The sequence below is a fragment of the Enhydra lutris genome, unplaced genomic scaffold (assembly GCF_002288905.1).
Source record: "Enhydra lutris kenyoni isolate GAN:26980312 unplaced genomic scaffold, ASM228890v2 scaffoldscaffold66, whole genome shotgun sequence".
NCBI classification, from domain to species: Eukaryota; Metazoa; Chordata; class Mammalia; order Carnivora; family Mustelidae; genus Enhydra; species Enhydra lutris.
Window position 1 is genome coordinate 13145610 of NW_019154150.1, and position 26624 is coordinate 13172233.

Sequence of the window (26624 nt, forward strand, 5' to 3'; positions counted from 1 at the left end):
CGGAGGCCCAAGGCTCTGCTGTCCTCCACGGCCTCTGAGCTTTCTGCTGGGTCATTCACACCGGCCAGCAGATGGAGGAAGAGAGAACAGAGAAGTGAGTGCATCTGCTTCCTAACCACCCCAGCAGGGACATGGCCCACACCACTTTCACTCCCAGCCCACAGACAGGAACCAGTCACACAGCCCAACTTCAGTGCAGAGGGCCTGGCAGGTGTCCTGGCTGGGTGCACAGGAGTCCTTGATGGACATCTGTCATCCCCACCGCACCTGGGGATGGCCTGCTGCCCGTTCTTCCTGCTCCTTCTCCTAGAACATCCCACCTCTGCATAAAGCCCTTGAGCTCCCCTCTCCAGAGACTCAACATCCATGACACACAGTCCGTCATAAACCAGTCTCGTCACCTAATCCTTCACAATGAAGATGCTCCAATTAGCTGAGTCACTTTCCCAAAGTTACACATCCAAAGGCTGGAGGTGCTTGGAACCACATGGGTAACCGTTGAGGGCCACGAAGTCCCCTGCTCAGGCCACCCGGGTGTCTTGGGTTCCATGACTGTCTAAGCCAAGATGCTCGCTCCTCCCTGGCACAGGTCTGTTCTCTCCTCACCCGACCACACGTAACGGAAGCTAGGAGCATTGTCCTCACAAAAGAAGCCATGAGAGGATTCTCAACTCCCACTGTATGTCAGATCTAGAATCTGTTTCTGAACAACAACCACAAAAATTAGCAACAAAATACTCACCTTAGAAATAGGTTTTTAAAGATTGTGCTATCGTTTCTACTCTCTAAGGGAAAATATTGAATCCACAGCTATTGAAACAAATTCCATTGTCCTCAAGGTGCAAAGAACCACAAAGCATGCAATGCTTTTTAACAGTCATTCTAAAAATTTCCCAAAACAGATCATTTCCATGTGAACCTTTTAGTAGAACCCACCTGTCAGTAGAATCTGCAGAGATTCTGGGAGCACATGAAATGTTCCCTATTTATGTATATGGTTTGGGTTTTTGTTTTTGAAGTGCCTTTTTCCATTCTAAGTAAGCTTTTCTTTCCTTTCCTCCTGCTGCCCAACGTATCTCTTCATTCATTCATAGGCTTTCTTCCTTTCTCTATCTCTCACCAGAGACTGAAAGTTCCCATAGAGAGGGGGCTCTAAAATTCCACAGGGCATATGCTTATCTTCCATAAACAATAATAACTACCCTCTAAATGTCACTTCACCACGTACAGGGTCCATCTGCAGGCATTACTTTATTCATTCCAACAACAGCGCTACGGAGCGTTACCACCCTCTCACGTAGCCGACAAGAACCTTGAGGGACAATGAGGGTGAGTGTCTTGTTCAAGATCCCACAGCTAATGTGGCCAAATGCAAACCTTATGGCTCCAATTTGCAGGCTTTTTCAACTACTGCATGATAATAAGTGTCCCTCCCTCCATAAAGGCAAGCAAATAAGCAACACCACAACAAATAGCCTTTCAGAATTCACGCTTACACACGGTTAAGTTTAGAGGAGATGATCAGAACTTCTAGAAAACACTCCCTTTCACAAAATAGTTCCCTGCTGACTTAGGAGCATTCCAAATAAATTTGGAAAGGGTTTTGATTTTCAAAACATGATTTCTTTTTACCTAATTTTCTGTAAAATGAAGCACCCGTGTAATTACGTATCAGTGGTACATAAACACAAAATTTAGTTCAACAATACCACACACAGGAAAGATTTCATACTCTTCTCAAAAACTCCATGCATCTCTCAGGTTAGAGATTTAAAATAACAACTATAAAGCACTTGTGTAGAAAACCTCTGGTTTTTCTGAGGAATGCTTGACCTTGACATGCTAAAATGTCCAGACCAGCCCCACAGGTCTCAAGGAGTGTCTGATCTGTTTAGCGGGAAGCAGATTATACCTGGGAGCAGGGCCCAGTCTCAGCAGAGCAGAAATGTAGAAGAGAGGAGACCCAGAGGTAGAGGTCATCTTGGTTAATGGCCATTGGCTATTTTCCGCAGTTCTATTCATGCCCTGGGGGAAAGGTGGCTTCCAGAGCCTGTTAATTCGTGGTTGGGGTCAGCTGGAGGGACACTGTGGGCTGAGTAAACCACAACAGGTCCACTTTGAGCCCCGGGAGAGCTCGCAGCAGTCAGTGGATGCCTCCCCAAACACATTTCCCCTTGATAGACCTTGAATGAGCATCCACTATAGGCACAGCACATGCTCGGTGCTGGAAATAGCCATTGGGGACGGCGGGCCCTGCTCTGTAGTTGCTGACTGGTTGTTGCCGCACAGTCACGGAAGGGAAAGAATTTGGACAAAGGAGATAATGGAAGGGTGCAGGGTCCTCGATGGCTATTCCCAGAGGACTAAGAGAGTGTGGTAGTGGGACCCGAGTACAGCTTTGAGCAGTTCCGACCACGCTCCTTACAGGTTTTCACAGGGGTGGGCATTCAGGAAGCCCGCTATGCTTTTGCGGAGACAAAAGCTGGCCAGCTTCTAGCTTCCTCAGGAGAATGTGGTGAACTGGGATTGTGAAAGGCAGAAGAGGGGGGCCAGCGACAGACTGAATCCCTGCCTTCCGGGTAGCGGGTGTCGAAGGCAGGTGCATGACCACCGGGAGCCAGGCACAGAGTGGCATTCATCGGGGCTTTCCTGCTGTGACTTCCTCCCGTGACCCCAGGAGAGGATGCAGACAGCAGGGCCATGGAGGGCCTAACATCACGAGCGCAGTCTTGCCCCCGCATCCTGTGGGTGCCTGGGTTCACCAATAAGTAGTCTTTACAAGCCCCGGGCAGGTTCCAGAACTGCTCACGGACTGGAGGTAGGGCAGTGAAGAAAATGCATCCTCTTGTCAGTGTTGTGGCGGGGCAAGGAGACTGGGGGTAGACAACCAGGAAAATTAGCTCTAGTATAGTTTAAGTCTTCAAAAATGAAAGCTTTTTGCAAAGTCCAGAGAACAGAGTAGTCTAGCTTCTTAAGGTAAGAAAGCCATGGATGTGTCCTTGAGAAGCAGCATGGGAGTTGGGTCTCCAAAGACCATCCAGAGGGCTGACTTAACAGCTAAATATAGGGCCCGGGGTGGGGCTGGGCGGGGCGGGGTGGCCACACTTCTCCCCTCAAGGTGAACCCTCTCCACAGCCAGGGCGAGTCTGCTTTGCATCATGGGAGTGTGTCTGTGTGCAGACTCTAATAGAAAGATCTGAGGACTTGTGGCTTGTTTGGAGGTGAGCTCAGGAAACACAGAGAGGGGAGGAGGGGACATGAGACAGGGAAGGGAAGGCAAGGCAAGGAAATGACTCCTTATGGAGCAGGGCTGGGGAACAGCAAGAACCAGTGTAGAACGCCCTCCTGGGCAGCAGCAGGCAAAGGAAAGGGGGTACTAATCCACCAGCTTCCGCTGCCACTGGTCGAGGGCTGCTCCTGGAGGCTGTGATGACCGCCACTGCTGGGGCAGCCAAGCAGCCTCTGCTAACCAGAGCACACCTCAGGCCAAGAATCGCAAGTGCTGGCAATTGGAAGCCCAGAGGGTGAAGGCCGAAGAGACCCACATTGCCTGCTGCTGGGGAAATCAAAATCACCACTTAACTGGCCACAAACAGCCTCTCAGAGAGAAAGCCTGCATATTTCTGGAAAAATCCAGGCGGGCTCTGTGGTCCCTGCTTCCACACCACCTGACCCATGAGACTGGGACATGGCATTGGGAAAATGCCGGCAACATAGAAACCCTTTTCCCCAGAAGACCATTACCACCACAACAGGTAGAGCCCGTTACCTGCAAATGACAATAACGCCGTCGTTAGGCTCTCTTCGGCACTTTTCCATGGCCAAGGACAGTAGTTGCTGTGGTACACAGTCGTAAATACAGGGTAGGTAGGTATGAATCCCTGTGTAGGCAGTACATGGCCAATGGTAGAGGCCAACTCAGCAGGCAGAAGGTAAAAAGGTTGAGGGGTAGCAGACAGTACGATCGAGGCTTGACATATGTTGTCTTCTAATAATCCTCTGACAGCCACAGAGGGTCGCATTGTCCCCAATTTTAGGTCAGTAAACGGGCTCAGAGGTGCTCTTTGACCAAGGTCCCCTGCCAGGAATCACAACAACTGGGGCTCAGCCCTGGCTCTCCTGATTCCAAAGTTCTAAGGCAGCCCAGGGATGGATAAGGGGGAAAGTGCTATGAAGAACTCGTCTCCTGCTCTGAGCAGGCACGTGTAACTGGCTTGGTGGGTGTCACCTCATTTAATCCCCACACCCAACGAGGGCGGGATTAGCTGTGCCCCTTTCCACCAATGAGAGTACCAAGCCCGAGAAGCTTCCCGAGCTTTCCCCGCAGGCCCCCGACTCAGCGGCCTCTGCTCTTCCCTCTGCGCCAACTGGGGGTACGCAGCAGGCTGGAAAGGTCGCTGAGATCCAGCCCCTGGCAAAGGAACCTTGTCATCATTGGAAGGAGGGCTCAGCCACGTGCGTGATCAGCCAGAACCCAGACTGGGTCATGGCAGAAGCCAGACAGGCTGTCACCCTAGCAAGACCCAGGGAAGGAGGAGGCCACAACTGGGCAGAGAGACAAGAAAGTGCTCTGGGAAAAGAGCAACCAAGCAGATGAGGTCTTTGAGAAGTCACTGGAGCTTTGCCATGTGGAGATGCTGGTGGGGACAGACCCTAAGGGTAGAGGGAGCAGCCAGGGAAAGGCAGGACCCAGGCCCTCAGACTTCCAGGAAGACTGTGCTTAAATCAGCCCCAGGCCTGGAATCTTCCTGGAGGAAAAGAAGCCCCACTTTCTGACTCAAGAAGAAAGGGAATACAGATGTCCGGCCAGCCTGGGCTGCCCCGGGGTCTCGAGCTGAAAATGTGTTCAACCAACATCTGAATTCCCTAAAGGCTGTGGCCCTACAGCAGTCCTGGCACGTACAGCACTCTGTGGACAACGCTGTGAAACACCAGGAACTTTTACTTCATTACATGAAACAGTAATCATTTAACTAGTAGGAAATCTGTGTTCGAAACGACCTCTGGCAAGACGCTGCCCCAGTGTCCCAGCACAGTGGACCTGTGGCCCCTGGAGGCCTCCAGCCCAGAAGCTCGTGTCCGCACACAAGGGGGTCTCGTCCAAAGCCCCGTGGTCCTCATCACGCAAACCCCAGGGAGTCCTGTAAGATTTCTAATACAGGAACACAGCTTCTGTTGGCCACTGCTGTGCCCAAGGCCGCGGGGCTTTCCCAGGTACTCGTGGCTGGGAGGAGCACCGTACCATCCTGCTCACTCCCCGGGTGCACTATCCTGTTTGGCTTCCGCAAAAAAAAAGATCAAGCAGCTGTCACCCTCTGCCATGCAGGTCTACCCTTGGGGCCCCAGTCACCTGCCATCATGGATGCTCTGGGCAAAACTGAGCCCACTGTAGGCCAACCCAGATCATGACCTCCAGTGAGGACCACTCCAGCCTCCCCTTGATCAGTGCCTTCATTGGTGTCCACAGCACAGTCTCTAAGCCAGAGCCGTCTCGGTATTGGACAGAGATCATCCCAATTTGACCAGGTATGAGCCCTGTGACCTTTGACAAGTTACGTAACCTCGCTCACCTTTGTCTCCCATCTGTCAAAGAAGATTGGAATTACCAACCGCCTTCTCCCTCACATCCTTTCCGGAATGAGGCATGTGCCTTGAGTTGAAAATAAACTTACGTGGCGAGCAGGAATAAACTCTGTCCCCCTCTGCGGCTCATACAGAACACTTCTGGGACCAGATGTGTGGGGTTTTTCCGTATCTACCAGTTCTCTGACACCAGCCTGGGGGCCTCCAGCTCCGTGCTGACTTTGCCTCCCTGCAGGTAGCTCCCGATCCCACCATCAAGGGCTCAGGACCATGTGGCTTCTGACACCAATTACAAGTCCCATGTCATCCCTCGGACTTCTGACCGACCAGCTGTGCACGACTCCCTCCTCAGGTTCAGTCGTTTGCTGGAGCAGCTCAGCTCACAGAACTCAGGGAAACACTTAGGTTCACCAGTTTATCATATAACAGAGGATACAGATGAACAACCAGATGAAGAGGTTCACTGGGTGAGGTCCTGGAGGATCCTGAGCACCGAGGAGCTGGGGTGCCTTTTTAGGCACGCAGACGTGCCAGCCAGGAAGCTCTCGGAACCCCAGACTTGGGAGACGTTTACGGAGGTTTCCTCCCGTAGCCACAGTCGATCATTAACTCATTTTCCAGCCCCTCTTCCTTCTTCAGGGGATGGGGATAGGGCTGAAAGTTCTGAATTTCTAATCATGGCTTGGTCTTTCTGGTGGCCAGTCCCATCTTGGAGCCGCCCAGAGTCACCCCCTTAGAACAAAAGAGGCTCCTGTCACCCAGGAAATTACAAGGGATTTAATTGAGGAGCCCTGTGTCAAGAACTGGGGTCAAAGACCAAATATTAACAGGAACTGGGAGCAGAGTCTGGTGCGTACGTGTGTGCGTGTGCATGTCTTATTTCACACTGCCATCTCACAAGGCCGTTGTGGGTAAGATCTCTAGGAGTGCCAAGGGCAGAGTGTGTTAACCTTGAGGGAGCCCAGGGCCGGTGACAGAGTCCTCTCCCATCTGACCAGGGACAGCCATGGCCCAAGGGCAAAGAGCCAGACCTGAGGCTGCTAACAGTAGCTGTCCCCCCAACCCCCTGCCTTTCCAACCCAGCCATCTCAGGGCAGGAGAGGGGCCATTCTGAGATAGAGGGGACCATCCACCCAGGCAGAGATGCACTAGTAACCTGACCTCTGAGTTATCTCCTCATCCCTGGAGCACTGGGGCCTGCAAGGCCTCAAGGGGCTTCTTGGGGACCTTCGATTCTGCCTCCTAAAGAGGTGTGCCCTTTTGGACTTCCCAGAGTCAGCTGCTTCCTGGGGCCCCGAGGCAGCAGTGGGGAAGACGCAGAGGGCAGCCTCGCCTTGCCGTCAGTTGATAACAGCCCTGTCTGGTTTCTCCCTCCCTCCCTCCCCCCGCAGACCTGGCCGAGGTTTTGCAGAGCCCCGATGGGAACTGGGTGGCCCTGAAGGATGGTACTCTGCTGCCCACCCGCCTGCTGGCCAAACCTAAGAGTGGCACGTTCCAGGTCCTGGAGGCAGCCTCCAGCGTGGCCTCTGCCTACGACGAGATGGGCTCTGACAGCGAGGAGGACTTTGACTGGAGTGAGGCCTTGAGTACACTGTGCCCACGGACCCGAGGCCAGCCCAGGAACCCCCAGCCTCAGCCCACACAGGCCCAGAGCTTGCACCAAGGCCCATCAGCCGCCAACTCTGGGCTCTCTCCGAACCCCGAGGCCATGTGTTCCGACTCAGAGACCTCCTCTGCAGGCTCTTGCCGGGAAGCTGGGCGCCGGGCAAGACTGTCCTGGCTGCTGAGGAAGGCCCCCAGGGACCCCACAGCAGAGAAGCTGCGCTTGCAGGGAGAACTGGACGTGAACTTCAACCCCCAGGCCCCCAGCAGGGAGACCTCAGACAGCAGCGAGCCTGAAGAGGCCCCCTACGCCATGGACCGGAAGACCAGGAAGTGGAGAAGGGCCCGCGTGGGCTCCGAGGAGCCAAGTGAGGAATTGTCTTCTCCCAACGCCCATTCCCAGGGGCTGGACATACAACAGGTAATCGGAGTGGTGTACGCTTTTCAGCCGGATGTGCCCTCCTCCAAGCAGGAGTGGTGTGGAAAGGGTTAAAATTCACAGACCCAGATTCTCGTCTTGGTTTGCTGCTAAGTAGCTGAGTAGCCTAGATAGGTTCTGTGACCTCCTCTCTGGAGACAAGAGCTTATGGCTCCAAGCGGGTTTGCAGTGTGACCCCCAGAGTAGCAACAGCAGTGGGGAACGAGTTAGAATACACACTCCCAGGCCCTGCCCCACTCAAAAACTCTGGGGATGGGGTCCAGGCAGGTGCGGTCACCAAGTCTCCTGGGGATTCTGCTGTCCTAAAGCTTGAGGGCCGCTGGCTTGGGGCTAAGGGTTTGGGGTCTAGAGACAGGCTGCCTGGCTTCAGATCCAGCCATGTGACCTTGGGCTAGGGCTCAGTATCTTCATCTGTAAATGTAGATACTATTACCACCCCCTTCAAAGGATAATGTGATGAGTGAATAAGACAATATTTATAATGAACTAAGCTCTGTCCTAGTCGTGGTACAGGGCTCAGTAAATATTACTTCAAGATGATAACTCAGGGCACAGTTTACTCACGTTCTGTGATTCTTTTGGCCACCTCCCATCCCCTCTCAGAATCCTCAGTGGCTCTGCCCATAAGGATTAGTTCAGGAACCTCCTTTGAGACTCTGATAAAATCTATGGACTCTCTTCACAGAAAAATGCACCCATACACACACACACACACACACGCATGCGTGCACTCTCACACCGTTTGCTTTGAATGACCTTATAGAAACAATGGATTGCATTTGAAACTGAGTGTCTAATGGAAGATCTAGTTAGGTTCCTCTCCCTTCTGTAGGCTCACATTGCCGTCAACTTGACTTTTCACACTCCTGGAGAAACCATACCCACTTCTGGAACCCTACTGCCTCTCCAGTAATAGTCAACCACCGTGCCCTGCATCCTTAGTTTGGGTCTCAGCAAAGCAGCCTCCGAGTCAAGGATTCAGGTGTAGGTTTAGGTGGAAGGAAATCCCAGGAACCCCAAGAGTGAGCCAGGGCAGTGAGAAGGGCCTATTAAGGAAGGCTATAGATTACTGGGGCTGCATCCCACCAGGGACCCTCAGAGAACCATGTGGGACACACCCCTCACCTGAGGACAGTAGTCTTCATCCACAGTCTCCCAACTGCCTTTGGTACAGAGTGGCCCCCCCCCCCAAGGGAGCATCAACTCCATGCACAACTGAAAAATCCTTCAGGCAAAGAAGAAGAGAGAGACCCAGGTCTCAGGTGGGAAATGATCAGTGAGCTAGAAACTGTCCCCCGTGGCTGCGGGCAACTCAGGTTGCTCTCGGGGATGCAGGTGGGGACATCACCTTTGTCTGCTATGACTGCGAATGCATCAGCCGGATCCCTGATGGAGAGGCCCCCGTGGACATAGTTGTGGACTCAGAGGCCCTCAGGTCCCAGAATCAGGCATCAATCCTGCCTGAGCTGCTAATATGTTGCCTAGAAAACATCCTTTCTTTGGTCCAAGGTCTCGTGTTTTCCTCTGTAAAACCAGATCGTTACAAATTTGTCCTGTGGGGCCGTTGCAGTCCTACAGCAGAAATAGAAGCTTCCATTCAGTGATGACTCCTTGTGCTCTAGCTCAAGGGGAGACTGTCTGACAGAGACTTTGGGTCCCTTGCCCAAAGGGATAGTCTTTTTTTTTTTTTTTTAAGATTTTATTTATTTGACAGAGAGATCACAAGTAGGCAGAGAGGCAGGCAGAGAGAGAGGGGAGGAAGCAGGCTCCCTGCAGAGCAGAGAGCCCAATGCAGGGCTCCATCCCAGGACGCTGGGATCATGACCTGAGCCGAAGGCAGAGGCTTTAACCCACTGAGCCACCCAGGCACCCCCCGAAGGGATAGTCTTAAGGGTTGTCTGCCTGATTCCCTTGCCATGCATCCACACCCACTGGCTGAGTGAAGCTTCCTGTCTATTGGGAGTTGGCTTGAAGGTTGTCTTCTGGTGGTCATCTTTGCAAGGCACTGAGAGGGAGAAGACGGGGCCAGTGTTCTCTCTGCCTCCCTGGCAGTGTCCTCTCCTTCCCGGTAGGTGGCAGTGGTGTTGCACTAACATAAGTCCTCCTTGCTCACCCTCTTCCTTTATTAAGGCAATTCTCAAAAAAAAAATTACATGTATATATACACACACACATACACATATATATACATACTATATATATATATACATATATATTTTATAAGGTTAGATATATTTCAGGTTAGATCTTATATATGTGTGTACATGTACATACAAGGATATAGATGTATTTTTAACTGTTTGCATATTTCTTAATTATATAAATAAATGAATATAATGTTTTAAAAAAAACTGTGAATATACAGATATAGTCTCCCCCGACCACAACCTAAATCCCCGCCATCTCCCCCAGAATGACTTCAGTGGTATGTATTTGTACATTCACATGTGTATAGGACATTTAGAAATACACTTTTGAAAAGGTGTCTGTATTTTCGCAGCGTCATCCTCTTACTCTCCATATTCCCCTGTCGCCTGCTATTAACAGTGAGCGGCAGAAATGTCAGCGCACGTGTTCACACAGTACCTGCCGAAGATTTGCCTTGAGGTGGTCCCTGACAGGCAGTCGGAGCCGTCCATCCAGGGTGCAAGTAGTGGGCATGCACGTCCTGTAGAGAATTTTAAAACAGTAATAAGCCCAATAAAAGTCAGTCTTCTTATTATCACCTTGCACCATGCAGGGACAATTCTGAGCAATGTAATTTACAGTGAGCCCTTTGGTTCCTCTGTTCTTTGCTTTTCTAGATGATAATGTGGTCAGATCTAACCTTATTGTTTCAAAATAAGCCTTTGTCACCAAACCATGAGTAAATAATTCATCTTTAATTTGCTGGCCTCAGATGCCCCCTTTCATATATATTAACCTTTTTTTATTCCATGAGCCTGGCTTCCTTATGCTCTCTATTTTGTTCCATGGATGCAGAAGTCCCATTTGTGTACAAAAACAACTTTATTTTAATTTTAATAACTTCATAACGTACTCTGATATCCAGTAGATGGTCTTCCCTTCACAGTTGTTTTTCATTGATGATATTTTATAAAGTGTCTTAACTTTTCTCAATCCTTTACTAACATGAATGACTTTTTACAATCTTCTCTACAAGTTGAAAAAATTTTTTTAAGTTTTGATTGGATTGCTCCAAATGCATTTATCTCTTTGGGAAAAATCTATGTCTTTATAATATTGAGGCTCCCCATCCAATGGTGTCATACTTGTCTCCCATCAATTTACTTTCACTCAAGTTTTAGAGATTTTTTTCAAAGCCCTCCTACTTTTTTTGTTCAGAGATTTTTCAATATGTTATACATGTTGTTGACATTGTGGATGAGATCTCTTTTATCTATTATACATTCTAATTGGTTTCTGATGGTGTATAGATCACTGTTGATTTTATGTTTGTATTTTATAACTTAGCACCTAATAGATTCTTAGTCCTACTAGTCTTTGACATGATTCTCTTAGCTATTCTAGGCAGATCATCATCCTGTCCACACGGAGGACACTTTTATGGCTTTTCCCATGATTCACTCTTATTTCTCTTGCTTGTCTTAAGCCCTGGAGACAACCGAGGCTACACTCCGAAGCAATAGTGACATTGGCATTCGGTCTGTGTCCAGCTGCCATCCTTAGGCACCTGCTTGCCGTGCTACATGGTCAAGTATGTTGCCTCCTCTATGTTTAGTAGATATTCTCAAAACCAAGAAGCATCTGCCTGTTCCTGGCTTCCTAAACACTTTAAAGCAGGAATGTGAGCTTTATCAACTGCTTTCTGCCATCTCTTGAGAAGATAGTTTTTCTTCTGTTAATGATTGTAAATCACATTAATAGATTGCTTAGCTCTGAAATGTCTTTTCATTTGTTGCATAAATTATATTGGGACCTGAATCCTTTCTATAAAAACTGGTTTCTGTTTGCAGGTTTCCATGTTCATGCCATCTTGTTCGGCTTTGCCATCAGGTTATACTAATGACTTGGCAAGGATTCTCTAGTTTTTACTATTTTCTGCAATACTTTACATGACGTGATAATTTTCTGAAAGTTTGAAAGAATTCACCTATAAAGCTATCCAGGTCTGCCCCTACTGAGAGGCAGTTTTAGAAGTGAATTTTATATGTTAGATTATGTAGAAAACATATGTATTAGAAAATATTAGAAAACAGGAAAGTAAGAGGAAACTATTAATATAAAAGCAAAACAAAAACTGTTCGATTCATAAACTGAAAAGCTGACATATGTATATATGAATATATATATATATTCATTATACAGAGATGATGTGGGTGAATATATAATGAATTTCCCCTGAAATGCAGTTTTGTTTGCATCCCAGGCTTCGATAGGTAGTGCGCCCATCGTCAAACTCTTCTAAGTAAATTATCACTTCCAAGGTGATTCTCAATTTAAACAAAATTAAAAGGTAATTAGAAGAGTGGATAGCTTTCTGGTTGGTTTGGCTTTGTTTTTGTCTCTAATTTTGAGTCCTCACAGCATTGTGAGCAATAAATATGGTTTATGTGGTTTTGTTGTTGGCAATCTGTTGGGATTTCCTTTGTGACCCAATCTATGGCCAATTTTTATGACTACTACACACATGTGTTTGAAAAGAACACATATTCTCTGTTTGGTGAGGACAAACTCCATGTGCACGTGCACATTGTTCTGGATGTCAGTAGGACAGACAAGGTCCTGCCCAGAAGCTCACGTTCCCTCGCCTTCACGTCTGCCAGGCCTCACTTCCCTAACGTCCCTACTCTTTTCTACTGTTGTCTTCATGGCTCTGTGGTTTTCTTACTTTCCATCCCTTCTGAGTCTGGCAAGTCCCTAGGAGGCACAGCAGCACATGCTGGCAGCTCCACTCCCTGCTGGACCCATGCCCTCACCAGCCCTGATTAGCAGGTAGAGTCTGCTGAAGGCAGAAGTCCTGTCACACATTCTCTAACTGCATCCACAGCCTCAGATCTCACCACACATGTAACTTTGTGCGTGGAGTCTCTCTGTGATCCGTTACCATGGACGGCTGAACGGGTTCTCTGACCTCTGGAACCCCGACCCCCGATGTCCACTGGTGGGATGACATCTGTGGGTCAGATTTAATTTCCCTCCAAAGCCCTGCAGCCCGTATTTTACCACCTCCTGCCTTGGCATGATGAACAGACACCTGAAGACAGCCTAATTTTTCCTTTCTGTATAATGGCTTTCTCTTCTCTCCAACATTTGTTTGATTTGCTGTTACCTTTAAAGCGCAAACCTTTTTCCAGAAGGGTCGTGTGCTCTCATTCCGTGCTCTTGCACATAAGACAGTGAGCTCTTCTTTGCACACTCAGGTATTTTCTCAACTCAGGAGTGTTTCCTTCTGTCATTTTGTTTCTTACTTCTTCCAGGCCACCATAGTGCTTATGTTGAATCTCGACTCTCTGTCGTCCATGTCTATGATCTTCTCTTACTGTTTTCCCCTTCTCTGATCTTGTCCTCCACCTTCTAGAGTTCCTTTCCAATTTTGTCCTCCCATCACTCATCTGTGTTCCCAGGATTAGTTCTGTGATTACCATTGTCAGATGTAGGTTCCAACCCTACTGCTCTGCTTCCAGTGTTTCTGCAGTCTTTTGTCTCAACAGTCTCACAGTTCATCTCATGCCACAGTCTTGCCTTTTAGTCTGAGTGCTTCTCCCTCATAACTTTCCATATCTCTTCATTGGCATTCTGTATTGTTATGCCCTAATGAAAGCACAAAATCACTATCAGACATTGTGTCTTGCTTGTTAGTAGAATTAGTAAAACATGATGCCTTCAAGCTACCTTTGGTTTCCTTTGCTCCGCAGTATTTTTCCATAAATTCCATGTTAACTTTTTCTGTTAGTCATCCCTAAGTGAGGAGAATGTTGTCTCCACCCCACTGTTGCCAGTATCTAACATACTCAAACCATTTCCCCTCTGCCAGCTTGAGAGGAGCTTTTTCCTACTCTCATCATCTTGCTGTATGTTTCTTTGAACAAATGGCTAAGAACCTACAACTGAAAATGCATATGTTGATTAAATGAATGAGTGGAAAAGAACAAAATTCATTCCATATTTCTACATGGTTTATAGTTCCCCCTCTCCCCCAGGGCTTTACATTTTCATGACCACATCTCCCAGAATGCAACATCATTCCGTGGCGAGTTCTTCCCTCTGCCCTCCTGAATATTTTGGACAGATACATTTTCTAAGTGGTTATAAAAATAGGAGGAAGTGAGAGTTGGGAGTAGAGCTTACCTCTGGATGTTTCAAATGCCTCACCACCACAACAGAAGGCTCAGCTATTGTGCTTTCATTCACTTGATTTTTGTTTTTTTATTTTATTTTATTTTATTTTATTGTGAGCATTTATCTCACATTCTGAAACAGGGTTTGAGGTTGGGAGAATACTGGGGGGATGGGGGCATGTGGGTGGGGGTGGGCAGCAATTATCCTGACTACTTAGGAGAGGGAAAGAGTGGACCAGTCTCCAAAAATTTTCTTTCCTTTCTTTTTTTTTTTTTTTTCCCAATTCATTGGCATGGGCTTTGTACTTAGTGAAAAATTGTCCCCATCCATTTACTAGTAACAAGCTGACTTCCATTCTTTCTTGGTTATGTAAGTTTTCACCTTTTTCTGTTTCTTCCCACACCATTTTGGTGGAAAAATTTGGAGAGGTTGTAGAGTGACGTTTGCCAGATGTCATTTTAAAATGGAAACCTGCTAATTAATTTTTCGTCGATGGAGACATCAGGATGGCAGGAGGCAGCTATTTTAGTTTCCTCTGACGTTTCATTTTTTGTAGTACTCATTAGTGCAACTTGTTTCCTTGAGGTAAATTTGCCCCTTGGTCTAGAAGGCAAGGTCCTAATTACTCTTAAAAGATGTCTGTTCTAAGAATCTTGCCACATTGGGAAGCTACTAAATCTTTATAACTAACAATCTGTAAATATTCATGTATTTCATGTGTTTATACCCTGCTACAGAAAGAATTTAAAGTGGTTTACATAAATATAAACACAAGAGAATAAAATGAAAACATGAGAAAAGCAGGACAAAGGGAAAATCAGGATAGGAGAAATAAATGAAACTAAGAGTAACGTTAGTTCATAATATGGATGCAATGAGGTCCTAATCACAAGCTAACAATGCCCAAAATTTGGCTCTGTGCTTTCTAGAAGACGATGGGAAAAGAATGATGTGAGCAGCTTGCTGAGTCATGGAAACCATATTACATTGCTAAATCTGTTCCTTAAAGGATGCTGCTCTTAGAGCTGAGATCCATGAGAAATTTATCCCATGGGGCCTCGTGGAGAGAAAGCAGAATCCATCACCCTCCACTATAACCTGCTTCAAATGAGCACACATGTTAGAGGCTGTTTCTCACAGTGTCACTCAGTGTGGACCAGTACATCACTGCAGGCACATCTCAATCACATCAGTCTATCAGTGGCCAATTACACTGACCTCTCCTGGTCCAGGTCACTCTGGGATTCAGTTTTGGGATATGTGAAGGAGTGGATGACTACCTCCCCAAGCCCTGGTTCATGAGTATTGTTCAGTTCTGAATTCAAGGGGATGCTCTCTGACAAGTGCCAGGAAGATCACGGCAATTGGAGGTAGTGTGGCGCCCCTCATCCCATGAACACTGAGACACCCAACAGGTAGGTGCACATCCCTCTAAGGTGTGCCTAGAGAAAATCCCCAAGCAAGCCCTTCAATCTACTTCAATTGTATTTGAATTTCCTCCAGTATAGAGATCAAAGAGTGGTAATCCCTGCATCCCACACCAAATTCTTCACATTGATTTTCAAATCTTTTTAAGGCATGGGACTTTGCCTGAAATGAAAATTTAAGGAGAAGAAAATAATTTGGCTGAAAGCCAAACCACTCTGAGACAAGGCTGCCCTCCATCCTTGCCCCTTCCTCCCACCTACACAGCAGCCTAGGCAAGTACTGATAATAACCCAGAAACAGTTTTGAGCAGGTGTGACCCATACCCCCTCAACAGAAGAAAAGTCTTAGTGGGGTATCTGTCAAGGGACTCCCTCTGAGCATGAGGAGTGCTAGGTGTGCCCTCCAAGACAGTTGCAGAAAATAGGTCTGGAAAACAAGGAGACGCTTGCTGAGTAATGGTGATTCTTAAATATTTTTGAGTCATAGACCCTATTGAGAACCTGAGGAACACAAACTCTTCTCCCGAGTGTGTGTGTGTTGGGGGGGGGGGTGCGTGCATAAACACAGCATTCAAAGGCTTACATACAATGTTAAGGAGTTTTTGGAGCAGCAACTTCCCTGAGTTTCCACAGACTCTGGGTTAGAAGCCCTGCTATACAGGATTTTTAACCAGGAGCCATCAGAGTAATTAAGGATCAACCACCAAAAGTGATGACATTAGTTCTGCAATAGTTCAATTATAGTCTTTATTCGGGGCAGATACTAAATACCAGGGCTCCCTATCAGTTTAGGCCTTTACTTATTTGTGGCAATCAAACCACGTTCGATCTGTGAAGAAAATGTTGAATTCTCTATCACAACTCAGTTCCCTCAAAATTGTTAGCAAGGCTTTAGGAACCCACGAAAAGAAGGGGATCTGGAACAACCCTCCATCCCTCTACCCCAATCCCTGCCCTGAATGCCATCACTTTTAGGAGACTCTTCCTGAGAATTCTGACTCATGTGCTGGCATTAAGGTTCAGGTCCTGAACCTCCATCAAAATCCAAAGGTCTACACCCAGTTTCAGTGCAGAGTCAAAGGAACAAACAAAGATGAAATCTGCCCTTAATGCTGCTTCATTCCTTAACAGATTTCTCTACAAAGCGATAGACCAGTTGTGGTCAGCACGAAAATAATTGTGTCTCAAATGTCTGTTCCTCATATAAATATCGACCTGAGCAGGCCAGGCTGGTGATTTTCTAGATATTTTATATGGGGCTGCCACAACTCTGGGGAACGAGTAGCCGCCCTTTTGACAAATGGCACAGTCTAACTCTGTCAGATAGAAGATGATAAAGAGAAAAAATATGGACGAGCTGCAGAGCCCGTTAGTCAGATACGATGTTTTGTTCTGGGAGAGGGAGACGTGCCCCGGGTGAGATTAAGGTTTTGTCGGTTTGTTTTTAAATCAATTTTATAATCTGAAAGACTCGGAAAACAGCCTGAGATCCACACCAGGACAACTGACCTGTAATTGTAAAAGCTAAAAATAAACCTTCTGGATCGATATCTAGGTGCTAAGTTTTCATGACTTCCTTTAACCAAAGGCAGAACTCACATCTGCCCTCCGTGCGGTTCCACGGGCCAAACTCAGGCCCTTCTTTGTGAAGGGGCTCTCATGGAGGCAGGAGGAAATGGATTGTAATATTAAATTTGCTAAGATTCCAGGTGACATGTTCCTTTTTCCACCATGTTAGCTAACCAAGGATTTGGTTTGTATCTGTGTATGTGTGACTGCTCTTATCACACCAGTTATAAGAAAAATAAATGTCTTCATCACCACGGCACAGCCTGTGACTAAAACTAGTTTTAGGTTAATAGTGATACACTGGGAGAGGACAAACCTCTGTGTGAAGGCACCAGAGACAGAAATCATCTGCGTCCTCAGAAAAAAACAGGTCAGCAGGAAAGTCAGCCAAACCCGAGGCTCGTCCTCTCTTCTCCAGCTTCAGCACAACTCTGTCAAGACATTTGCAAGTAAAACATGCATGTGGCACAGACGGTTCTCCCAGGGCTGGGTAACCTGTAAGTCAGGGCTCATCTCTGAAGTTCACTAAAATACCTAAAAGCAACCTGCAGAAATTCTGCTTTTTAGGTCAGGTTCGGTATTTTTAATCAACAGGAACAAGGAGAACCACCAGGACACGAGGATATAATCAACAAAGTCTGATATGTAATATTTGAAAGTCATCCTGTAGCTGGGCCTTTTTTTTAAAGGTGGAGAAAATGCTGAGCCTCCCACTGCTCCCTCAAATGACCCAGCAGATGAAAGACAGGCTTTGTGGGGGAAAAAAAAAAAAGAGGATTTCTAGGACCGGTGTTGCTCAGTCTAGAAGACATTGACAGGGCTCCCTTCAAACATGTGGAGAATTTTGATAAAGATGATGGGGAGGCGTAATAAGAGAAAAATTGCTTTAAATTAAAGCAGGCAGGATTTCAGGGTGCATAAGGTCAGATCACAAGGGTGAATGAAGGTAAAGACAGTCAGTCCTCTAAGGAAATCTGCAGGTACCAGAAAGCTTCGAAAAAAAATTATCTTCTCCCTCTTTGAAACTTCCACTTGAGAAGGGATTAAATCCTTTTCCTGTCCAGTTCTGTTCCTACGCTGTGGTTCTACTATCTTCCTCTCCTAATGAGCCTGATTCAATCTGGAGCATCTGGGCTTCCCTTGGAAGAATGGGAAGAGCTTGGCCTTTGCTCTGCCCCACGCTGGTCACATGACCTTGGACAGCTTCCTCAAGCCCGGCGTCCTTGTGGATACAGAGAGAACTACCAGGCCACTTGAATGAGATCTGGCGTGTCTTGGGCCCTATGCAGTACTCATCCACACTAATGTGCTCAGCTCTGAGAACCGTCCAGGCCTGGCCCCCACTCACATCCGCCTCACCTCCATGTGCTTCCCTTTCTGTGTTTCCCCAAACTTGAGAATCCCCAGATTCCTCAGGAATCATTCAGAGGATACCTGGCTCAAAACCTAAGATCCATGGAGGTCAGGTTGGCAACACTCTGTTGCCCTGGTGACTGAGACGGTGCCTTCTTTCCAGATGATCAATGAAAGGAAAACCGAAATTTAAAAATTATTATAAATAGGGACTTGCAGACCACTGAGAATATATCAGCAGACTCTTGTTTAAGAAACCATCCTAGCTTATCTTAATGAGTATTCCGTCACTAAGTGTTTTAAACTATAGTTTGTTATTTAGCCTGGGTCTCCAGTTCCACATGCTACATTGACAGGTGCAAGGAAGAGGGGATGTTTTGTCCTTCTGTAACTACCACACCTTTCCTCCTCCACCTCCCCAGTCTGCAGAGCCAGCAATATAAACTAGCCAATTCAGGAACTCTAAGCCTCTTCTGATTTCAACATCTTTATCTCTTTAAAATCATCTTTCCTCTTCTAGGTAAATAATCAACCCTCCAACCCCTCCACTTCCCCATGTTTGCCATCTGGGAGTGCCTGAGGGGGAGCCTCTGGTGGCCTTGTGGCTGCAGGGCCATCTGAGGGCTGAGATCTGTCCTTGCAGGTCTTCTTAGTGATGGGGCCCCTGTTCATGAAGTTGTTCCCGCCCTGCTATCATCCTAAGGCCTGAGAACCTGTGGTCTCTTCCCTGTGTACAAGGTCAGAACCTGGTCCTTCTCCCTCGGGCCCCATCGTGGCTGTTACTCTCATTCCCCACCAGACCCAGGGCCCTGACTGTCTAGCCCCAAGGCAGCCCTTCCCTCCCACCGTAGGAGTCCCTGGGAAGCTCACCTTCCAGCACCACCCACAGTCTTCCATAAGCCCGCTTCTGGATATTCTCTGCTTCACACAGGAGCTTGGGGGACCCGGAGCCCTTCAGGTCTTCCTCTGAAGCCTTTCCTCAGGGTCTGAGTCAACTCTGCTATAGCTGCCCCAAATTATTAGGGGCGAAAGGGCCAGAGACCACAGACAGCCTATGAGGCTCCTCCTCCCTGAATCCCAACCAAGGAACAAGCAAAATCCAGCGTTTGAACTTTAGGGAACCTCAGCCTCTAGAAACCTCTGCTGTCTCTCCATAAAATCTGGACCATGCGGTCACCATGTTAAAGAGGTGAGCTGAACAATGACCCATGATCTGTTCGTTCTGGATCTATACTCTTTTCTCTAGGGTAAAATGCTTAGGCTTAGCTAAGAAAATGAAGAGGCAAGGGAATGCAGTTTTAGTGGGAACTGAAAAACATGAGTTTCTTGTTTTCAAAATAATGTCCCCTTCTACAGACCAATGCCAATCTGTAAAGTGGGGGCATTGAGACAAAGCACCAGCAGGCAGAAAATTCTGATTTTCAACCAATTATGGAAAATATTTTCTGCCCAGATACACATATTGCTGACAGTTACCCAGCTTGATTTTTTTCTTTTTCCTGTCACAAAAGTTTCTTAGAATCTCCACTGTCTTTATAATGCTCTTGGTAATCTGTTTGAGTCACTGCCCAACACTTTCATAGTCAAGGTTCCTTTGAAGTACAAAGAGAACATTCTTCAGGCTGGAGATTCTGCAGATCCTCATCTTCTCTACATGCTGGGTCCAGGTTCCCAACAGACCCTGGAAAACAACTGCCCTTCTCCCTCTTCCTCTGAATTCAGCTGGAAGTCTGCCATCCTGTAATCAAGTAACATGTATTTATCTATTGTTGTCTCACCAGGAAGTAAATTGTGTGTTCTTTTCAATGTTTCTTAGCCCTTTGGGGGCATAGGTGCCAGTGAAAATCTAATGAAAGCCAGGACCCCTCCCCCTAGAAAAGTGTGTGTTTAAATCGAAGTCTGCACACAGTATCAAAGATCCACAGAGGCCAACCACAGACCCCCATTAGCTAAGACCCCAACTGAACGTCTACTGCCCAGCTCCCGTGGAGACTGACATGAAAATCAGTATGTAGGGAAAGCGTGTAAGTTTATAACATGAAGTAGGGATGGCTTGATCCTTTGTAGGATCCATTTCTTTGAAGATATATTTGTTGATGTACTTGATAAATATTACAGGGCCAAATATTACTTAGTAAGCTTTGAAGCTGTGGCGGCTTTGATAAGGATGCTTCCATCTCTGTTCGTGGTATCACCTCTCCTGGTGTCGGATCCTAGTGCATATGCCTACAGTGTTTATTGAACTCCAGGGCCATCATTTAGCATTCGTACAATTCTCAACACTCAGATAAAACTTGACATATAAATCCTGATCATCTCTAGGAGTTCATTCTTGTAGAGTTCACTCAGCTGTCACCTTTTCTTCTTTCTCTCCCGACAACATTCATCCAACCAACCAGGTGAGGGTTCCCCATGATCCCATCAAATGCTCATGTGTGTGCCTTGCACACAGTGTGTCAAGATGGTGTCTCTCCATCACACTGTGAATGCCGCCAGAGCAGGAGGGTTGTCACTCCCACCTGTGAGCTCCAGTGGTCAGCACAGGCCCAGCACATAGTAGGCACTCAGTGCATGTTCGCTGACTATGGACTGAATCACCATTGACCCAAGTCTTCAAAGGTTCTTAGAAGGTAAAGAAAGAGGCCAAAGCTAAAGAAAGCAAAGTAGGAGTTAAGATGAATTGATATTTCAGTGTGTTCAATCTGTTGAGTGAGGTGATAAGAGAAGGTTCCCAAGTGTGGGTCTGTGGCCAGTTGCTGACTTTCGGGCGAGTTTAATGTGCAGACACATGGTGGCAGTGAGACCATCTGGTAGACAAGCTCAGCGACTTAGGCTCATCCTTAACCCTCTGCAGTCTGACCCAGGCCCATTTTCTCCTCACTTGTAAGCCCTGCACTGTCCCATTTCTGGGCCTTATTGTTCTAGCTACACCAAGCAGTCTCATGGACCCTGGGTCTTACTGGTCCTGCTGTTTCCTCATCAAGAAGGTCTGGCCCCATGTCTACATATTAAAACTTTGCTCATCTTTCAAGAGTCTGTTCAGAGGTCATTCTTCCCATTGAGATTCCCTGTGTCCCCAGACAAAAGAATCCTCCTTCTCTCAAGCATGCTGGGAGCACAGATCACCTCTTGTAAGACCCTCATCACGGATTCTTGCTCAGGACCAGAGAAACAGTCATTTCCAGTGGACTCTCTTTTATCAACCTAGGAGCTCTTCTTTTTCACTTCTGTGTCATCTGTTTCCTTCGACTGACCTTTATATAGACAACTGCCTTTAACATTTGTCCAGTTACAATGGTGTCAAGTAAATTTGATGCACAAACATCATAAAGGATCAAAGAATCTCTCTCATATTTTTTTAGCACAAGATGGTCCAGATTCTTGAGACAAAATGTTACATATGAAGTCCTTCCTGTTGAATGACGAATTAAATGAAAATACCATATTTCCTTTTGTCCTTATAAATAGTTTACTCTTGAGTTTGAGAAAACTCACCTTCATCTTGTAGTCTGAGACTTTACTTATACAATCAACTTACTGTCATTGTTAGAGTCTAAAGAGTTGTTCTCCTTCTCTTTGAGTTCATCTTCTGAGTCATCTAATAATTGTGAAATGTTATTCTCTGTCACTTTTCTTCTCTTTGCGAATATGAAAAATTCTAAATTCTCAACTGTATGCAATGAGCTAAAAGCAGACTCTAAATAAATGATGATTTATTTCATTACTGAATCATCCCTCCAGGCCATTTCATTCTTCTGTTTTATTACTTTGGTCTCTTTTAGCATAATTGGGAATAATTGATGAGTAATAATGAAAGATAATTCCCAGGATGATGAAAGAGCAAGATATTTCAAAAGATAGGAGAAATAAGATCACAAAGATGTCATCGTGCATCATAGATTTATGAAAGGGTCCAATGAACCCACATAGTAATTACAAAATAGAATGAGTTTTATTTTATTTTTAAAAAATAAGTAAATTTTCTCTGTGTTCTTTGGAAACCCTTCAAGAAGGAGTGAAAGCAATGAAATATCAAGCCTTTTAAATAGACAGAGCAACTCAAAGAGGAAACTCAAAAACTAAAGTTGGGTCTAATGGACCCTAATGGTATACTGAGAGTTATCGTGTTAAAATTCCATACACGTCTGTCCAACTTAAAGTTAAGGATAGATTGAGAGTCACCATCTCCCTGTCTTCCTGAAGTTTCCCAGGCCAAGTCAGGGATCTACTCCTATAAGAAACTTCGGAGGTGTTCACCAAATGGAATAGTAGGAGCCAAAGGTGTCATTATTAAGCTGGGACTGTAATTATCAAGGGAATGCCATACATTATTGCCTACCTAAGTGCAAGGACCTCACACCATCTCAAAATCTTTGCCCTTAACCTATAATACCATTCATCTGCTCTCTCCCTTTTAGCTGGGTAACTGCTATGCTTTAAACAGCACTTCCACTTTGAACACTTCCACAAGGAAGCTTTCCCAAACTTTCAGGCCTGCCGTTAACTGCCCCTTAATGGGCTATTAGAACTACCATGTCACCTCCACCTGAGGGCTGCCAACCAGGTGTGCTCAGCCTTGTACCATCAGCACAAGGCGGGGACTCAGTAAGCACCTTGTGAATGAAAAACAATGAATTCAAACATGTTTCTGAGTACAGATGCTCCCCTGCCTGACCCCTGGAACAGAGTGTTAAGGTGCACATGTTTGAGAAAGTAAAAGTGAAAAATAAAAGCTCACATGTAGAGACAGTAGATCAAGTTAAGAGAGCTTGGTTTTCCTGGACTGTCCTTTCCTGGGGTTGACTAGGAACAAACAAATCTGACTGTGGCAGAGGAGTCCTCAGCTCATGCTTCCGGCTTGCATTTAGGTGTCGGGTGATTTGTCAGAGACTGACCTCAGTAATGAACCTCAGCACCCTCGGACCAGCGTGGCCACCACCGAGGAGAAACTGAGAAACAGGCTGTATGAGTTAGCAATGAAAATGAGTGAGAAGGAGACGTCTTCGGGAGAAGATCAGGAGTCAGAGCCCAAGATGGAGTCTGAGAACCACAAGGAAAGTCTGTCCTCTGAAGACAACAGCCAGGGCGTCCAGGAAGAGCTGAAGAAGGTAAGGGCTATGAAGGCAGCTCCATGTGTGCAGCAGGGGGGTGGGGAGGTGGGCAGAGGAAGTTCTGTATTTGCACAGAGTTGTGCTGGGCTCCCCATGAGCTGTCTCTCAAATGCCCATCCCATGCATGCAGGAGAGCCCCAGAAACTCCTGCTGATTCAAGCTAAGTGGTTCAATCCAGGAAAGGGCCCCGCGGGTCCCAGGCCTCCGAGATCTGTCCTGTCCTTCTACTAACTATCCTTCCTAGTCTATACTGGGAACTACCCTTCAAGCCTATAATTAATGCTCACAGTCTCTCTTGCTGGTAAAGGGCCATGCTACTTCTTCCTTCCCCCACCCTTTCCCAGAGGAACTTTGCCTGTGGGTTGAGAGCATCTCACCATCCCCCTTTTAGTCAACAGCAATGTTTCAGACCATGATCTTTGTGCTAAATGTGGCCTGTTATGTCATTTATCCCTGCAGTTTGCATATTTGGGCTTGTCTTAGCCTCAAAATCATTTTCCAAACAAGCCTTATTTGGAATCCTGGTGTTTAAAATAGGTAAAAGCCCCCAAAACCCAACCATTTGATCTCCAGTCCCAAACCACCCCCCTAACTACCCAAGGGCATTGCTAGGAAACCACAGAAGGAAGAACCCTCTGGCAGAAAGGGGGGGTCCTGGGCCCCTACCCCGCAATCAGTGCTCTACCCCCATTCTTTCCTCTACAGCTTCTCCAAGCACATCCCTGTAGACTTGGCCACTGGACAGTCAGGCTATCCCTACTGCTTCGAGTGGAAGAGAAGGAAGCTAACATTTGTTGAGTGCCTAGTGCTTTGCTTATGTTAATGAATTCATTTCATAAAAACCCTTTGAAGGTGATGCAGAGGCTTGTCCTGAAGGCACTTACGCAAGGCCCATAACTAGTCAGCTTCAGAACTGGGGCTGCATCCCAGACCTGCTTGGCCTCAAATCACAGGTCCCTTCTTTACTATGACGAGCTGTCTCTTCTGTAATCAGATAATGTCTTGCCTGGAAACATGTAGATTTCTTGGCACTTGTGGTAGTTTTTTCCCCTCTTCTGAGAGTACATTATATAAGCTAACAAGTTCCTGGTAGCGCACATGAGTGAGGGATGAGCTCCTTCATCTGCACAACAGCCAAGCTGGGGGAGGAGCCAGGCCAAGCCAGCAAGAGCACGGATATGGCAAGAGCCGGCTAAGAGCCAACTGGGGGCCCTCTCCCACCGCCGAGCCCCTGAGCCCTCCGACAGCTCAGACTCTGCATCTCATTCATTCCTGTCCCACCCTCCATAGCCATCGAATTCTCCTACTCCTCAGTCTGTCAGGTCCTCTGCCCAAGGATGTGCACACATCTGTCCCCTGCCACATCTGTAGGCTGGAGGCCGGAGCGTGGCCTTCACAGGCAACCCCTCCCTGGGATGTGGGCTCCAACCCATCACTTCCTCCGTGGTAATGGGCTCTGCTCCTCTCTGTTACTTGAACCAATATCCCATGACAGTCACATTTGTCTGCCAGAACTCAGAGCCAGATGGTAACTGAGGAATATCATGGTATTTCTTACAATGCCTCTGCATCCTACTGGCTTTGCTGCCTGATGGTCACAAGGCTCCCCACAGGCTTGCTGTTCTAGCAGCCCGCCAGGCCATGATGAGTCATGGACTCCCAGCCCCTGTCAGCCTGCAGGCCTCACCTTCTGGAAGCAGAGCAGCCAGTCTGCGCTGTGCTCTCTTGGGCAGAACGTGAACAGGGAAAGGAGGAGCCAGGGCAAGAAAAATCTAAGATAAGCCCCCATTCTGCCCCGTGCCCTCACTGAGCAAGAAACTAGGAGGGTTGCTTTTATTCAAGTTCCCAAATATGTCAGTTTCTCAAAATTTAAGTCTTCCCCTCGCCTACCATGAATCAGTGCATTAAAATATCCATCAGCTATCATTTATTGTATGTAAAAATCTGGGGAGCAAACTGAGAAAGATAATTAACATATATTTTCCTCATCAGGCATGGTTTACTCTGGGATGGGAACACAGAAATACAGGTTTATATCTTCACTATTATTTAGAAGCAAAAGGATATAGAGATAGGCTTCAAGATAAGACTGAATTCGAAATGCAACCATGCAATTTGCAAACTCTGCAAACTTTGGCTAGTGCTTAGAACAAGCCAAGGTGATTTCTTGCCTCCCGCTGGACCCTGTCCCCCAGCTGCTCTCTCTGTCCCTCCAGACCATGCATGACTACTCCAGTTCTTCCTCCACTCCACAGCCACAACTGCCCTGCAGTCCCTGAGCTTGCTGTCAGCACTGAGACAGGCCCACACCTGCTGTGTTTTTCAGCTGATCCCTGGGACTCAGCCCTGGGCCTCATGGTTGATTGCATAAACACATCTTGGCCTCATCTGTAAAATAAGGATAATCGTACTCCCTGATAGAGTTGTGAGGGTTGAATTTTACAGCATGGTGCTTAGCACATAGCAGAAGCCCAGCAAATACCAGATCCCCTATAAACCTCATGGCTGTGAGTTAACATCCATCTTCAGGTACTGAAGCAACGACTTAGTACCTATTTCCAGTTGACACCTGGCATGTCTAACATAGGTCTGTAACCACATCTGGGGTTTTGTCGTGCTAGGTAGAATATAAGTGGGAAGGCACTACATGAGAATGCCCCACGTTCCCATCTTCAGTATCAGAATAACTATGACTTCCCCTGTGGGCCAACCATGACTGATTTGTACAGCATGTGTGCACGTGCATGCGCACACACACACACACACATATGGCTGGCACACAGCATGGTTTGGGAGTGGAACTGGGCTTGTGTAATGATTTCAGAAGTGGTCAGTGCTCCCCAACCCCTTTACTCTAGCAATGCATACTGGCCCAAAGTCTAGCTGCCTGAAGACCCCTGATGCAGCAGGAGCTTTTCTTCCTCTGCAAAAGTCAGGCTGAAAGGGAGAGCAAGAACCCCAGCTGGGAGCAGCCCCAGCTGTTTGGCCTCTGTGGGCATGGTGACTCTGGGGCAGAGCTGCATACTGACTCCCCGAGTTCCCGGCACCCAACAGGATGAACAGTCCTCCTCGACTCCCTTCCCTCCCCTGCCCCCACGGACCCCTCCTCCACCTTCTCCACCACTATTTCCAAGGATCGCCTCCCACATGAACTAAATCCCTGTCTCACATCTGCTTCTGGGAAACCAGACTAAGTTGGTAACTAAACAGGAGAAATGCATGGTCCCCAGTTCACAA

At 47.1% G+C, this 26624-nt stretch overlaps 1 protein-coding gene across 1 annotated transcript in view; it reads left to right on the forward strand.

Annotated features, from left to right (window-relative positions):
• The window catches only part of LOC111159084 (rab effector MyRIP-like), a 74783-nt gene that overhangs the window by 11964 nt on the left and 36195 nt on the right, over window positions 1-26624 (forward strand). Inside the window, exons 6-7 of the mRNA XM_022521471.1 lie at window positions 6975-7606; window positions 23145-23384. Coding sequence (XP_022377179.1) covers window positions 6975-7606; window positions 23145-23384 — 872 coding nt within the window. The remainder of the gene's footprint in view (window positions 1-6974; window positions 7607-23144; window positions 23385-26624) is intronic.